This window comes from Ceratotherium simum, chromosome 4, assembly GCF_057802395.1.
Source record: "Ceratotherium simum simum isolate JZ-2026a chromosome 4, ASM5780239v1, whole genome shotgun sequence".
NCBI classification, from domain to species: domain Eukaryota; kingdom Metazoa; phylum Chordata; class Mammalia; order Perissodactyla; family Rhinocerotidae; genus Ceratotherium; species Ceratotherium simum.
In genome coordinates this window covers 3,253,849-3,267,051 of record NC_141903.1, presented here as the reverse complement: position 1 = coordinate 3,267,051, position 13,203 = coordinate 3,253,849, and the positions used below count along the sequence as shown (strand labels likewise).

The following is a 13,203-nucleotide window of genomic DNA, read 5'->3' as shown; positions in this document are numbered from 1 at the left end:
GGCCTGGCTGGAGGAAGCCAGCAGGAGATGCCAGCTACTCGTGTTCTGTTGCTATTTGGTAATTCTCAGGCTTCGGAGGTTGTAATCCTGGTCCATTTGGGGCCCATCACCCATAAGATTAAAAAGAATCACGGGATGACGCAGGCCTTTCAAGCTTGGTGCTCAAGGAGATAATATTAAGGGGTTTTGTATATTAGAAAAAGAACTATTCCCCACTCTCACCAAAACCTCATGATTTCACGGAAGTAGTATATTGCTCTTAAAAATAAATTCCAGCAAAAATAAGTGAATTAACTTAAATGAAAAATTCTAAGTAATCAAAAGTATAAATGCGACGCTAATCGTCAAGGTGGTGCCAGGCAACCTAAGACTGCGGAACACCATAGTCCCACCGTTTCTCCCGCCACATCCTCCCCGAGCACCATTGGCACCAAACACCCGGCGGACTCCGCCCCCTCCCCTTCTAGTCATCGGGGGAGGCGGCTGAAACGGCGGGATCGCGGGGCTCTGAGGGCACCAAGGGCAAGGGGGAGGGCGGGCTGCGTCCCAATCCCTCCAAGCCCTGCAGAGGGACGTGCGGGACGCGACGCGCCCAATCTCGGGAGCCCGGGTTCTGCCACTTCCAGCCAGGCGACCTAGGTTTGCAAGAGTTCCTCAAGCCCAGTTTCCTCTTTTCGGAAATAGAGTGTCCGAAACTGCCAATGCTGGGATGGGGCGCACCGGGACGAAAGCCAGCGGCCTCAGAAGGCGGAGGGTTCGTCTCGGGCCCGTGTGCCGCTGGGCCTCGGCTTCCGCTGCGCGGGACTAGGCCGTCCTCCCGCCCGACCCCAGCACCCCTCTGCCTCGCGCGGGTTCTAAAATGAGGACAAAGCCCGCCCGGAGCTAGGGTGCGCGCGCCGCCGTGGCCAATGGGACGGCGGCGCAGGGTTGAGTGACGGTAGGACGCAGCCAATGAGCATGCGCCTTGTTGCGATGTGGACCCGGCTCCGGCATTATAAAGAGCGCCACGAGTCGGCATTGTGAGGCGGCGGCACCGCGCGGGCCGGAGGGAGAGTGTCTGTCGGTGGCTTGCGGGCAGCGGCGGCCAAGGAGGAGGCGCGAGGTCGCGGCGGCTCCGTCGGCGGACGGAGGCGAGGCCCGGCAGCGTGAGCGTGGGCGCGGCCGAGCCCGCGGCGCCTTCCCGGCTGGTGGGGACGAGCGGGCCCCGCGGCGTCATCGGCGGCGAGGTGAGCGGCCGGGCCCGCGGGCGGCGGGCGGGCGGCCGGCGGCGGGAGCGGCGCCGGCCTGACGCTCTGTGGCCGCCTGTGGCCGCTTTTTGCAGGAGCCGCCGCGCCCCGGCCTAGCATGTCGGAAGCGGGTGAGGAGCAGCCCATGGAGACGACGGGCGCCACCGAGAACGGACACGAGGCCGCCCCCGAGGGCGAGTCTCCGGCCGGGGTCGGCAACGGAGCCCCGGCGGGCGCTGGCGGCGGGAGCGCGGCGCCCCCGGCCGGCAACCAGAACGGCGCCGAGGGCGACCAGATCAACGCCAGCAAGAACGAGGAGGACGCGGGGTAGGTGCGGCCGCGGGCCGGCGGGGCGCCGCCTTTGTTCCGGGGCGGCCTTTTGTTGGCGCCACGCGGCGGGGGGAGGGGCGGCCGGGCGGCCGGGCCTGCTCGCGGCCCGAGACCAGCCTCCCGCGCCCGCTCGTGCCGGAGTTTGTAGGAGTTTGTTGGGTCGACTCTGGCGCCGCCCCGGGGCCGCTCGCGCGGGCGGGGGCGGGCGACCCAGAAGCGGAGTGCGCTCGGACCCGGGGCCGAGCCGGTGTCGGGCTGCCCGGGCTGCGTAGGCGGAGTTGGCGCGCGCCCCGGTCGCGGCCTCCCTCCTCCGCCGGCTGCGGGGGGTGGAGTCACGGTCTGAACGCGGTCTCGGCCCCCGGAAGCCTCGAGTTCCTTGAGAGCGGCTTCTCGGAGGTGCTGGCGACTGGCTGGAAGGGGCTATAGCCCTTTGATACGTGGTTGTTAGGGGAATTAGTTGTAGTTGTGAGCGCTCACGGCCTGTATTCCCGGCCGGGTTGTCCTTCCTTTCCCTCGCCCAGCCTGGGGGTGCATAGTTTCTTGAAGTTTTGTTAGCTCAGGGTTGGTTGGGAGGGTAGTGGAGGTTTGCTCATAATCTCCAAAGGTAGAACTTTTATGGACTCTAGGGTAGACCGTTGTTCCGGGGGAGTGGTGGCTTTGTATTAAAGGTCTTCAGTGAAAGCTTTGCTTGGGCCAATTTTTCTAAAATCACAACTTTCTAATAAGAGTTGCTTGCCATGTGTTTCATCCTACCATTTCAGAAAAATGTTCGTTGGTGGCCTGAGCTGGGATACCAGCAAAAAGGATCTAAAGGATTATTTTACCAAATTTGGAGAGGTTGTTGACTGTACCATAAAAATGGATCCCAACACTGGCCGGTCAAGAGGGTTTGGATTTATCTTGTTCAAAGATGCAACCAGTGTGGAGAAGGTAAGCTGGGCACTTTACCTCAGCAGTCTCAGCCTGTTCTCAAAGGACACCGTTCCTACAGGATGATTAGTTTGTGTTCTGCACGTGGTTGAGTGCTTTGGAAAAAGCAGAGGTTGGGAATTTATGTTCCTGTTTTTAAAGGGATTAAGAATACACACTGAGTGTGGGGGAGTGAGTATGGGCTGGAGTGGTCCAGGAAGATGACAATGGATGTTTATTATCCTTTTGTGCCTCTTCTGGACACTGTTAAAGCAAATGCGTTAGTGTGAGGACTTGAAAAGAATCCGGAGTTGCTACAAGATAGGCTTTATTTTAGCCCCATTTTACAGAAAACAAAACAAAGGCTCAGAGAAGTTTCAGTAGAAGAGATCACGTAACTCGAGTAATGGGTGGAGTGAGATTCCAAGCGTAGCAGCCCAGCTTCAGCCTGTGCTGCTTCTGGAGGAGATGGGCCTTAAACTGGGACTGCCTGGGCAGGAAGAGGGGCATACAGCATGGGCAATGGCTTTGGGGGGGGCGGTGAGGAGTGATTCATAGGTCTTTAAGTGAATCACCTGTACTTGAAATGTGGAGAGGATTGGATTGGGAAATCAGGTTGAGGGTAGAGTTGGAAGGGGATGAAACATGTTTTGTGTGCCTGTGTTGGTGTCTTGTGGCTCAAAGAGAAGGGCCTTGTCCAGGGTCATGCTGCTGAGCTAGAACCTGATTGTCTTCTGTTGGAACAGGTCCTAGACCAGAAGGAACACAGACTAGATGGCCGTGTTATTGACCCCAAAAAGGCCATGGCCATGAAGAAGGACCCAGTAAAGAAAATTTTTGTAGGGGGTCTGAATCCGGAAGCCACTGAGGAGAAGATCAGAGAGTACTTTGGCGAGTTTGGGGAGGTGAGTGTGTGGCCCTGGGAGTGGCCTGCCAGCTGCCCTGAGGTTGCCTTCTTCCTGGTCCTTGGTAGCCTTGGCTGGCCAGAGCCCTCCCTTGAGAAGGCTGCTTTTTCACTCTTGCCTTCATGGACCTTTTCTCCTGTGAGTTCCCTTTGGGCCCTGGGGCAGGGGAGGCAGTGGTCCTGAGCTTTTTGCCTATGTTTACAGATCGAGGCCATTGAGCTTCCAATGGATCCAAAGTCGAACAAAAGACGAGGCTTTGTTTTCATCACCTTTAAAGAAGAGGAACCCGTGAAGAAGGTTCTGGAGAAAAAGTTTCACACTATCAGTGGAAGTAAGGTAAGGTGTTCCCAGTTGTGTGCCTGGCCTTCTGCCACTGGAGAGTTGGCCCTTGGAGGTGTGGGTTAGGGGTTGGGCTACCTCCAAGAGCTCTCCAGGGTCATCAGCCGTTACGGTTTTCTGCAGTGTCTGCTGCCCTGATTGGGGCAGATGGTCATGTCCTTTAAGGAGCTCCTAGACTGGCAGGCCTGGCAGTAAACACACAGGAAGTGAGGGAAGCAGGGGAGGAAGGGTGGCTTCTATGGGACAGGGAGAGCAGGTTGAGTAGCTCCTTTGACTCCTGATTTAAAGCTAGAGGTCAGAGGTTCTGGATCTAGAGTCCAAGGTGTGTAAGGCCTCAGCAGATTCTAGAACTTTGCCATTCACTCATTTCTTTCCTTTGTGGTGAAGTCTTTTCCTGCTGTGGATACTACTGGAGAGCTTTTCTGTTTATTGCTGCTACAACCAAATCAAAGTTCGTTATCTGTCCCTCTTGGATGCTGGTTTAGTCAGCCCCCATCCCAGGCAAAGATCCTTCCCAAAGAGCTCCCTGGGTCCTGGCCAGCTTATAGCCAGGGCCAGTTTTGCCTTTAAATGAGCAGAGTCCTGTGTGGTGAGAAGTGCAGCTCTTCCCCCTGAACTCTAGTCAAGAGAGAGGATAGTTCATGCTTTGAGTATTCTCCAGGTGTCGAGGCGGTTGGGAGTTGAGGGTGTGGCTCACTGTGGCAGGGTGTGGCAGGCTCTGTCTGAGCAGGAGTGGCAGCCAGATAAGGTGGGACAGGTAGGGTAGGGCTCCTGGAAGCCTCAGTCTTGGTTAGGAATTTAGAAAGATTGGATTCTGAATTGGGCTCTTAAATTTTATGTTAAAATGAGATTGGATCCTAGAGGCAGTTGGGTAAGATGTCATCCATTGTTAGTGCAGTAGACAGTGACACAGAGAGGCCTTTTTCTCAGGAAGAGCCTGTAGAGCAGCATTAGTCAAACTGCTGGTAGTGATTTTCAAATAAGTGTATTTAGTTGTATTCAGCATTTTTAATTCGATAGGATAGAAAACATCAGATTGTATCAGTTGGTGGGGGTAATTCGCCAGTTTTTAATAGGGGTATGTATGGGGACACCTCGTGTAAGATTTTTTTTTTTTACTGAACTTAGTTGGGGGTGATATGTGTCAGGGTACTTTGTTTAAAAAATACTTAAGATTTATTTAAGCAGGAGCAGTGGAAGGTCCTTGACCCTACCCCCACCCACAGTGGGCAGATTTTTGAGCAAAAAGGAAATTGACTCTTTAGGCCCTGAGGGGATGTAGTCATCTGGTCCACCCCAACCACAAACCAGTGGTGGGTGGGGAGGGGTAGCAGGATGGCCTCCAGCAAGCCCTGCCCTGCGCCTCAGCTTCTTTCTTCCTCTGTAAGTTGGAGGTCAGAGTCACCCTCAATAGCATATTTGAGTGGGATGCTTCATTTCTTCTATAAAAAGAAAAAATCAGAAAGTCTGTAAAAACAAACAAAAAAAACAGAAAGTCTCCTTATTGTCTAAGACTCCTCATCTGGGAAGCCTTCTCTGACCCCCTTGCCAGTAGGACCAAGGTGGCACCAGGCCTGACACCTGGTATGGTGTTCTGCTACACTGGGCTGGCATTAGCCCAGCCATCCCTCTCCTTCCAGTTGTTAGACGTGGAGCTGTCCTAGGGCTGCCGTCAGCTGACCTAGGGTTGTATCTGTCATCCCCTGGACGTTCTCTGGGGAAAGGTTTGAGCCAAAAAGGCCCTAGTGTCAGTCTTGGTCTGTCTAGGTTTTAGATGTGGTTCTGAGAGCTTTTAGCCCAAATGTGGTTTCCCACCCCAGCATATTTTGTAATCTAGCAGATGGACCAGATCTGCCATCTGAATGTTTGTCAGTGAAGGTTTTTGTGCACAGTCTCTGCCCAGAGCTTGTCCTAGTGACCTGACCCACTGTACTTTTGGCTTTCAGTGTGAAATCAAGGTGGCCCAGCCCAAAGAGGTCTATCAACAGCAGCAGTATGGCTCTGGGGGCCGCGGGAACCGAAACCGAGGGAATCGAGGCAGTGGTGGTGGCGGTGGAAGTGGAGGAGGTGAGTGGAGCCTGGATGAGGATGGGTCCTGTTTCCCTGCCTGCATGGAGCTTCTGTTGCCTGTCTTGGGGGCTCTGGCCTCTGGTGCTCAGTGCGGCAGGGTGGGCAGGAACAGGAGTGGTTTTCCTGAGTCAAGGCTGTGCTGCTTGAAGTGGAAGAGCCCGTTTCCTCATGTGGCCTGGGGCCCCAGGGCAGAGGGGCCGTTTGCACCCCACTCTGAGGGATGGAGGCCCAATGGGCTTGGCTCTGTGGCTGTCTTGAGCATTGGTGTACCCCTGGGCGGGTGGGCAGAATGTAGGGCAGGGCTGTGCCAGGCGCTTTACCTCCTTCAGTCCTAGGCTCCTCTGACTCCAAAACCTGAACTCCATCTTTAGGGCCAAGCTGCCAGGGAGGGTAGGGGTGATTGGAGTGAGAGTGAGCTCCTGCCTCGTCTACCCCGAGTGAAGTTAGTGTTCAGTACTGTCCTGGCCTTCCCATCCCCAGCTTGGGTCTCTTCAGGTGTAGGGCTGGGCCCAGGGCCCTCTCTACCAGGACAGTAGCCCCTTGGCTTCTACCTCTGAGTTGCCATAGTAACCCCGCCACCCAAAGGGCAGGATTCCCTCCATCCTAGCTCCTGCGTGTGCTAAATGGTCCATGGGCCCCTGTGCCCTGCTCCCCCCACAGGTCAGAGTCAGAGTTGGAATCAGGGCTACGGCAACTACTGGAACCAGGGCTACGGCTACCAGCAGGGCTACGGGCCCGGCTATGGCGGCTACGACTACTCGCCCTATGGCTATTACGGCTACGGCCCCGGCTACGACTACAGTAAGTAGGAGAGAGGGAAGCCCCATCCACTCACCCACCCTGGGAGGCAGGACAGACAGTGCAGGGGCCACTGGCAGCAGGGTCTTTGGAGTCAGACGGCTGGGCTTTGTGGCCTGGCTTGGCCACTGGAGCTAGACGACTTGAGCTCTTGACCTTGTGGGTTTCAGGAAGGGTGGGTAAGGTATCCTTACTGGACAGGGTCATTGGCTCCAGTAAGGATGCATGTCAAGCGCCTGGCACAGGGGGAAATGCTCAGTGAGTCGTAGCTGCTATCACTGTTGTTCTTGTCTCTAGGTCAGGGTAGTACAAATTACGGGAAGAGCCAGCGACGTGGCGGCCATCAGAATAACTACAAGCCATACTGAGGCTTCGGCAGGAGTGCCCGACCGACCGCACACGCTTTGTTTGGATATCGAGTGAACACAATTATGTACCAAATTTAACTTGGCATACTTTCTATGGCCTGTCCCATGTGCATCTTATTTAAAATGTCCCCTGGAAATCACTCTCCTGTGTACTATTTCCAGAGCTCTAGTTGTCTAGGCAGCGTGTGGTGTCTCAGGCCAGAGTGGTATTACGGGCTGATTTTATTACCGGGTTACCCAGAACCAGATTAGAGAGTCTGCGTCCCACTGCTGCTCTGCAGCCTGGACCTGTGGACCCTGGTTGTAAAGAGTAAATTGTATCTTAGGAAACCAGTGTCACCTGTTTTTCACCTTTTAATTTTATATTATTTGTGTCATACATTTCCTGTAATGGAAGTGTTAATTTTACTGTACTTTTTGGTACCTTTTGGGAATCTAATGTATTGTAAGGTATTTTACACGTGTCCTGATTTTGCCACGACCTGGATATTGAAGCTATCCAAGCTTTTGAAATAAAAATTTAAAAACCCCCAAGCCTGGGTGAGTGGGGTATGCTGTGAAGGGAGTGGGGCCAGGTGCTCCGGAGCTCCAGGATCCTCTGTGACCTCCTAACAGCATCCTGTTGGGCATAACCACACATTCTCCACGTCCTTGGTTAGTTTTCCTTTAATGACTCTACCCTGCCTAAGAATTGAGCCCCTTTGAAAAAGGAAATGGCCTGACGGTTTGAGGCAACTGTTCAAGGGGATGAAGATGGTACAGTGAGGGTTAACACCCCCAGTGGGGATGCTGCAGTGAGACTCTGGGGCACCTTGCAAAGCCTGTCTTGACTTGGCAATGGAAGTGGGATTCTCTGTCTTCCAGCAAGGACAGTGTCATGGGCCAGCTGGGTTTGGGCACAATGGTGCTCCCTCCTGGTCAGCACGTACGTAACAGCCTGCTCTGGCAGTGCCTATTTGCTGGCTGAACTAGAGCACCCCAAATCTGGTGGTTGAGGCCTAGGACCTAGCTGGTTGCAGGAGGCAGCAGCAGGCTGGAGCTCTAGGTGGATGAAGCCTGGCAAAGGGAGTTTTGTTTCCCCCTCACCTCCAGAAGGAACTGGCTGGGGGGAAGAAATGGCTGTTCCTGCTCAAGCCCTCTTGCTGTAGCTATTAAATGCAAACTAAGTATTTTGGAGACTTTTTGGTAGGGAGTAGCTGGAGAGACTCCAAGGCAGCCAGAGCCTTTCAGTGTTGAAACTAACATGTGGGAAAGGTTTGGCTTGCTGAGGAGTGAAGGAGCTGCTGCTGATGGTAAGGACCCCAGTTCTGGGTCTCTAAGAGAAGCAAGACCCACTCACCTAGAGAAGGACTCAGCAGGGCTGCCTCAGGCCTGGAGCCTCAGGGTCTCACAACTTCTCACCTTATGTTCCATGTCTGAAAAAGACCAGCGAGCCACCCAAGCTGGTTAACTTTTGTCCTCTGAAGACTCCTGCTGCCTTCAGTGTCCAAGCTTCTGGGATGGCAGTTTGGATATTGGGCCCCCTGGACAGGCCCATGTCCCACCCTTTACCCATGTGTATGGGCCACCAGCTACAGGGTCAGCAACAATCTCCTGAAAGGACAAAGCCAGCCCTCAGATTGCCTGTGACTTCCAGGCTCAACTGAAGCCTCTGAAAAGGAAACCTAAGCTAGTTCTGTGCCTAGTCAGCCTCTCCTCCCCTAGCCTGCTGGCAAATACCCTCCCTTCCGCCAGCAGGTCTCGCACCATCTCTGATTGTGTCTAGGAGGAATTGGGTTCCCTTAGCTTCAGGGCCCTGGGGGCAGCAGTGAAGTAACCCAGAGCTGAAAGACATGGGCTGCTTGCTGGGCTGCTCTGATCTCTACCAGGAGATAGGATTTTGCTTATTAAGATTAATTTGTAAATGGATTTGGAGGAGACGCTGGGCTGACCTTGACATCCTAGGTGATTGGGAATGCGGAGAAGAATTGCATTTTGCATTCACTCAATCCTGGTGCAAATCTCATTTCAGCCACTCAGCAGCTGAGGGTGACCCTAGCCTCAAGCAAAGCATAAAGGTCCTGCCAGCCACATCTCACAGTGGCTTTAAGGACACATAACCAGGTCTCCCACTGTAGTTCTAATGGCTGGATAAACCCAAGCCCTGCTTCCCTAGTCCTGCACCCCACACGGGTGCCTGCCCAGGCAGGGTGGGGGGGTGGCTCAGTTTCTACCTACCCAGTTCTCAGGAAGCCCTCCAGGCCCAGGCAGGAATAGGGGAGGCCTGGGCCAGGAGGACCTCTCTCCTTGCTCCCTGCGCTGTCCAGAGGACACCTGACTCAGCTGTTGTGCCCCCTCCTTGGGCATGCTGGAAGGTTCTAGTGACTTCAGGTTGGGTTCTAGAAACATGGTCAGCTGCCCCTTGGGCTCCAAGCTCACCTGTCAGGATGGCGTCCAGCTTTGCCACCACGTGTCGTGCATTGTCCAAGCTGAAGCACATTGGGGGCTTAAACTTCAGGACATTCCTCCCGGGGCCATCAGTGCTCAGCAAAATGTAGTTCTCCTTTAGCCTGTGAGGACAGGACACAGCAGGGCCCTGCTGCCCACCAGCCAAAGGCCCTTCACATGGCCTTCAAGGCCTTCCTCAGCCTGGCCTTGGCCTCGTGGCTGGGGCTCCAGCCACACTGCCCTTGGAGCCCCTCACAGGGCAGTTCCCACTAGGACATGGCATTGGCTACCCCCTCCCAAGCTCCTGTCCATCCTTTGTGGCCCAGCATCAATGGCCCCCTGCCTGGGGTGCCCTACAACTGGCCCCGAGCCTGCTCCCCAGAGCAGGGGCCTTGCCTCATCCATACGTGGAGCCCCAGTCTAGGTCAGCCCAGGACTAGCCACAGGGGGACAGTGTGGACAGCAAGCCTCCCTGTATTTTTGATCTTAGGGTTTGTGATGTGTATGGTTTACTTTTTATATGGAAAAGGTTCAACATTTACAGAGTAGTGTAATGAAGCCCATGTACCCCTCACCTAGCTTCAGTAACTTCCCTGCCAACCCTGTTTCTGCTCCTGCCCACAGGGACTCTTGCAATCCCAGAGGACTACCCAGTTTTAATTTCTGCTTTTTTTTAGGAAGATGACTTTACTCTCCTTAACATCAGTGCCTAAGAATCATTTTTAATATTCCATATTTACACTTTTAACCTAGAAAGGTATTTTGGCCACTGAGAGAAGGGGTCTGATGTGATTGTATTTACACTCTCTGACCCCCCATCCCTTTTTTTATTCATTATATTGCTTAAGTTTTGCCGGGAGCAGGGTGTCCTCAGTCTGCCTTCCGGCTCCTTTCTCCCATCCTGTTCTTCCTGGCACTGACTATGGCTGTGCTAGAAAGAACAAGGTCTGGACTTCAAATCCAGAATCCTACCCAGCCACCCACAGGGTGACTGCAAGTGAAAGACCCAGCCCTGGTTCTAGTGTCCTCTCTGAGCTGGAGAAACCACCAGGGTGTTTGTGAGGTGGAGGAGGTCAGGCTCGCTGCTGATCTGGCTCCCTCCTTCCCACCGACCATTCTGAATGCTTGAGTCCTGAGACTCCCTGGGGGAATGGGTGGGTGAGCTGGCCATGTGCCTGGCCAGTAGAGAAGGCAGGGACTGGACGGCCATTTAGGAGGGGTCAGTCTCAAAAACCAAGTGGCAGGAAAGATTTTTACATCAGTACGTTTTATGTCAATTTGAAACACAGAATGATGCAAGGTTCACAATTGGAATAAGGACACGTCAAGTGTTAGAAGGGTTTTCCAAGGTGCGGGAAGGGGGTAGGAGTGAGGAATGGAGATAAAAAGAGAGTTACAAACAAACAAGAAGAGGGAGGGTCCTGAGGCTCAATTCCTGCCTGGGTTCAAGTGAAAGAACATGCAGACAGCTGGGGCAGGGGCTTCTGAGTCATCCACATTCCCCCAAGACCTGTCACTCTGGGAATGGGGAGCCCAGATTCTGGTTCTGCCACAACCCTAGTGTGGCTCTGGTGAAGGTGCTTCCCTTGGGCAGCCTGGGTCACGATGTTGGGACTGCCCGGGACCGAGAGCCCCTCCAGCTTCGGCATTCTCAGCAGAGGCGGCTGCTCAGGCTGCGATCGGCCCGTGCCCATCTGAAGGCTTTGCTGCCAGGCACTGGGCAGAGCGGACGGCCACACAGACTGGCTGCCCCCTCCCCGCTCAGAAGCCCAGATGCCGCCTCCTTCAGTCAACTCTCTGTGGGCCTAGAGTGCCTGGGAACACAGTGGATGAGAGGAGAGGCAAGAGGGGAGGCTCCTTCCATCAGGGCTCTAAACACCACAAAGGAAGCTTGTCTCAAGAAAAAGTACCTGGACACCAAGTAGTCAGCCTCTTCAGTTGCTGGCGTCCTTGTGGCCTCATCTTTGATCAGATCCACACCAACGAAGAGCCCAACGCCCCTGGAGCAGAAGGCAACATCTCAGGAGGTCAGCCTGAGGGACCACAGGCTGGCTCGTATCCTCTGGGCCTCAGCCAAGCCCACATTGGAAAGTCCACCAGGGCTTGTACCTTTGCCTCCTAGGAGGCTGAGAGCCGGAAGAACCCTCAGGGTTGTGAAACAGTTTCAAGAAGGAACTATGATGGCGAGGGGGGCCTTGGTGTGGACAGAGGAAAGGCTAGTGGTCAGAGCTCAGTTTGATCCTGGCTCACCCTCCACCCCCCACTGAAGTACCATCTTGGGCAACAGCACCTCTTAGTGCTTCAGTTCCTACTCTGTAGAGTGGAGATAACAATTCCCCCATCCCAGCTGGTTAGGTGGTTATGAGGTAGAAGAAGAAACCATGCCTGGCCCCTGGCAGGTGCGCAGTTAGTGGTGACTGCTGCCCGAGCCTCACCTGATGTCCCCGATGATGGGATGTTTGGCTTTCTGCTGCCCGAGGAGGTCCATCAGGAAGCTGCCCACACAGGTGGCATGAGCCTGCAGCTGCTCTTTCTCTAAGACTTCCAGGACGGCCAGCCCCACAGCACAGGACACTGGGCTGCCCCCAAACTGAGTCGAGGGACAAAGGCACATCAGACACCCAACAAAGGGCCATGCCCCAGTGACGGTGAGGGCAGCACAACTGCCACACACATTCCAAGGGCAGTGATGAGAGCACAGGCCTGAAGCTCTCAGGGCTCAGAGTGATCAGCAGTAAATGGGGTTCTCCTGAGGCCCCCATGGTCTGTCCCACCTTTCCAGTTGCTAATGTGACTGCAGTCCAGGTCGGGGGTGCAGTAAGAGCCCCGAGAAGATGCAGAACTGGAGAAAAGGGTGTACTGTGCACTGCCATAGAGCTGGTTTTTGTCCAGAGGCTTTGGGGCCCCATCTCACGGGCTGGGCCCAGATCCACATTGGATTAGTTCCCATCACCTCCTCCAAGGCGGGTCAAGAGCAACGTGCTAGGGCCACACCCAGGAAAAGTCACTCTGTGGTTCAAGCTCATGACTGCTGGCTGAGCCCAGGGCAGATTTTAGGGCACAGACCACAAGTTGGCTGCCTGTGGGCCATGTGCAGCATAAAGAGTCATTTTGTTTGGCTTGTGTGGCATTATTAAAAATTTTGAATTAGCTGCTAATGTTTTAAACTAAGAGACTTTACACAAACATATGTATTTCCAGCTTACAACAAACCTGGCCTATCACACTACACTGGGCATCAGCTGTCGCCTTCAGGCACTCTGAGTGCTTTGACTTTCTTCCCTTCACCTGGCCCCCGCAGGTGTCTGAATGGGGATGTGTGCTGCAGAGTCACAAGCAGGGGTGTCTCCTGCAGATCATCTTTTTGTTTTTTTTTTTTTGCTGAGGAAGATTAGCCCTGAACTAACAACCATGTCAGTCTTCCTCTATTTTCTATGTGGGTTGCCACCACAGCATGGCTGACAAGTGGTGTAGGTCTGCACCCAGGGTCTGAACCTGTGAACCCAGGCCGCTGAAGCAGAGTATGCGGAACTTGAACCTCTAGGCCATGGGGCCAGCCCCTTTATTTATTTGAGGAAGATTGGCCCTGTGCTAACATCTGTTGCCAATCTTCTTCTTTTTTCTTTTTTCTCCCCAAAGCCCCAGTACATAGTTGTGTATCACAGCTGTAGAGTTGTACTCCTATGTGGGATGCCGCCTCAGCATGGCTTAATGAGCGGTGAGTAGGTCTGCGCCCAGGATCCGAACTGGCAAACCCCGGGCTGCCGAAGTGGAATGTGCAAACTTAACCACTATGCCACCAGGCTGGCCCCTATTTATTTTCAAACTACA

At 54.3% G+C, this 13,203-nt stretch overlaps 2 protein-coding genes across 8 annotated transcripts in view; one reads left to right on the top strand and one right to left on the bottom strand.

The window, feature by feature from the left end:
• The first annotated feature begins 1,051 nt into the window (after window positions 1-1,051).
• Window positions 1,052-7,479, top strand: HNRNPAB (heterogeneous nuclear ribonucleoprotein A/B). Of its 2 annotated transcripts, XM_087429271.1 has the most exons (8): window positions 1,052-1,226; window positions 1,322-1,553; window positions 2,318-2,486; window positions 3,212-3,370; window positions 3,575-3,706; window positions 5,656-5,776; window positions 6,440-6,580; window positions 6,875-7,479. In XM_087429271.1, the coding sequence occupies exons 2-8, from the start codon at window positions 1,345-1,347 to the stop codon at window positions 6,943-6,945; spliced, it is 1,002 nt and encodes a 333-aa protein (XP_087285397.1). In that variant the 5' UTR covers window positions 1,052-1,226; window positions 1,322-1,344; the 3' UTR covers window positions 6,946-7,479. The 2 variants fall into 2 exon arrangements, with proteins under 2 accessions (XP_087285397.1, XP_087285398.1); XM_087429272.1 differs by lacking the exon at window positions 6,440-6,580 and having other exon boundaries at window positions 1,053-1,226.
• PHYKPL (5-phosphohydroxy-L-lysine phospho-lyase) overlaps window positions 4,795-13,203 on the bottom strand; it is a 28,162-nt gene continuing 19,753 nt past the window's right edge. For 3 of the 6 annotated variants that reach the window (XM_087429267.1, XM_087429268.1, XM_087429265.1), the window contains 4 exons: window positions 11,808-11,962; window positions 11,283-11,372; window positions 8,285-9,494; window positions 4,795-5,151 (listed from right to left, as the gene is read on the bottom strand). In XM_087429267.1, coding sequence (XP_087285393.1) covers window positions 9,170-9,494; window positions 11,283-11,372; window positions 11,808-11,962 — 570 coding nt within the window. In that variant the 3' untranslated portion in view covers window positions 4,795-5,151; window positions 8,285-9,169. Of the gene's footprint in view, window positions 5,152-8,235; window positions 9,495-10,620; window positions 11,187-11,282; window positions 11,373-11,807; window positions 11,963-13,203 lie in introns of those variants that run through there. The other 3 variants (XM_087429266.1, XM_087429270.1, XM_087429269.1) reach the window with 3 other exon arrangements.

Coding starts and splice junctions, on each gene's coding strand:
- HNRNPAB (XM_087429271.1), top strand. CDS start 1,345: ATGTCGGAAGCGGGTGAGGAGCAGCCCATGGAGACGACGGGCGCCACC. Junction 3,707..5,655: donor ACACTATCAGTGGAAGTAAG/GTAAGGTGTTCC, acceptor TTTGGCTTTCAG/TGTGAAATCAAGGTGGCCCA. Junction 6,581..6,874: donor CGGCCCCGGCTACGACTACA/GTAAGTAGGAGA, acceptor TCTTGTCTCTAG/GTCAGGGTAGTACAAATTAC.